General features: G+C 45.4%; 1 protein-coding gene across 1 annotated transcript in view; it reads left to right on the top strand.

Annotated features, from left to right (window-relative positions):
• Window positions 1-1,068, top strand: part of RAP1A (RAP1A, member of RAS oncogene family) — a 9,599-nt gene extending 8,531 nt beyond the window's left edge. The window contains exon 5 of the mRNA XM_057386820.1: window positions 724-1,068. Within this exon, the coding sequence (XP_057242803.1) occupies window positions 724-1,053 (330 nt within the window). The 3' untranslated portion in view covers window positions 1,054-1,068. The remainder of the gene's footprint in view (window positions 1-723) is intronic.
• The last annotated feature ends 512 nt before the right edge of the window (window positions 1,069-1,580 follow it).

Raw genomic sequence — 1,580 nt, 5'->3', positions numbered from 1 at the left:
CCTGTGCCATTCACCTTCCCTGTGCCACTCACCTTTCCTGTGCCATCCCCACGTCAGCATTCTGCTCCAGGAGGGTTTTAAACATTCATTTCCCCAGTGGCTGGAATTCAGGGACCCAGAAGGCAGCCAGAGGCGGGCACAAGGTGCCCTGCAGTGTCACAGCAGCCTTGCAGAGCCAAGGAACCCTCCCCTGGCACTGYCCTGGCTGTCCCTCAGCAGCTGGGGTGACTCCCTGGCAGTGCCAGTGTCACCTGCAGCTGGCAGAGCCCTGGCCCTGGCCAGACAAACCCTCTGGGGGTTGGCAGGTGGGGATCCCTGGAAGTTGGGTTTATTGTTGAAAATTCCCGACAGCAGAAGCAGAAATTTGGTAAAATTCCTTTCCCTGGGGAAACTGAGGCAGCTCTGGGCTGGGATTGTCCAGCCTGCTCTGCCATTTCTATCTCTCTGCTCAGATGTTTTYATTGCTGCTCCTCATCTTCTTCCCATTTTTTCAAGAAGCCCATTTCTCTATTAAAAAAAAAAAAAAAACAAACCCACAAAGGGAAGGAGTGTTAATGCTTTTATTCAATTTCCATGCTTCGATGGGTTTCTGTGAGGGGTAAATATGTAAATCCATGCTGCGTGGCACTGTATTCYTGTCTCCAGTACAATGAAAGTATTCCTTTGTAGCTATTCATTATCTTCATTCACCAGCTAATTACTTTAAAACCTGTTTGATTGCAGGAGCAATTCACAGCCATGAGGGATCTGTACATGAAGAACGGGCAGGGGTTTGCACTAGTATATTCTATAACAGCACAGTCCACCTTCAACGACCTCCAGGACCTGCGGGAACAGATTTTACGGGTTAAGGACACTGAAGATGTGAGTAGAACGTGTTTGTTTTTATTTCTGCAAGTGGTTACAAAGTGTTTGCTCTCAAATTCCTCTGTGTTTGCTTRCAAAGTCCGTTTCAAAGAATATTCTTGGTTTGTGTTCAGTGAGCTTCCAGAGTTTTCAGTGTTGTTGTTTGAGGCATCACAAAACCAGATTTTCCCGTGTCCTGGAACCTGATAGCCTTTTGAAATGGTGGGAGTTGATTGGAAACAACATTACTTATTTTTTCTCCTTTTAACTCCTTTCCAGTATTTGCATTTTCTTCTTTCTGAGTTTCTATATAAAATTTGTTTCTCAAAAATAAAAGCACGATCATTTTCTAATGGGCACGGCTGGGAGTTCTAAAAACAAAAATTAATCTTGAGTGCAGTTGTGTCAGGAAGAGTCTACACATATCAACACTGGAGTAGATTAAAAACACACAGTGTGTCATGAATTACCAAAGGAAGCAGATAATGATTTATTTTCCAGCTGGAAAGGACTCGTTTTCTGCTCAAAGAATGAAATGTTTGAGGAAGTGGAGCGGGTGCACACCCTTATCAGCAACTCTTTGGGGTTTTTTTTGTGCTTTAAAGGGAAAGGTTTTTTTGTGCTCAGTGAAGGGAAACAGGAAATGGTGTTGGTGTCCCAGCACCCACAGCCTCAGGTGTGCCATCCCTGAGCTCTGCAGGTGCCCCAGCACCATCCTGCGTTTTCCACCCTGC

This window comes from Malurus melanocephalus, unplaced genomic scaffold, assembly GCF_030028575.1.
Source record: "Malurus melanocephalus ecotype Western Australia unplaced genomic scaffold, MMel_1.1 scaffold_1064, whole genome shotgun sequence".
Taxonomy (NCBI): Eukaryota; Metazoa; Chordata; class Aves; order Passeriformes; family Maluridae; genus Malurus; species Malurus melanocephalus.
Note: the sequence above shows the minus strand (reverse complement) of the source record. Positions and strands in the feature narration are given on the sequence as shown.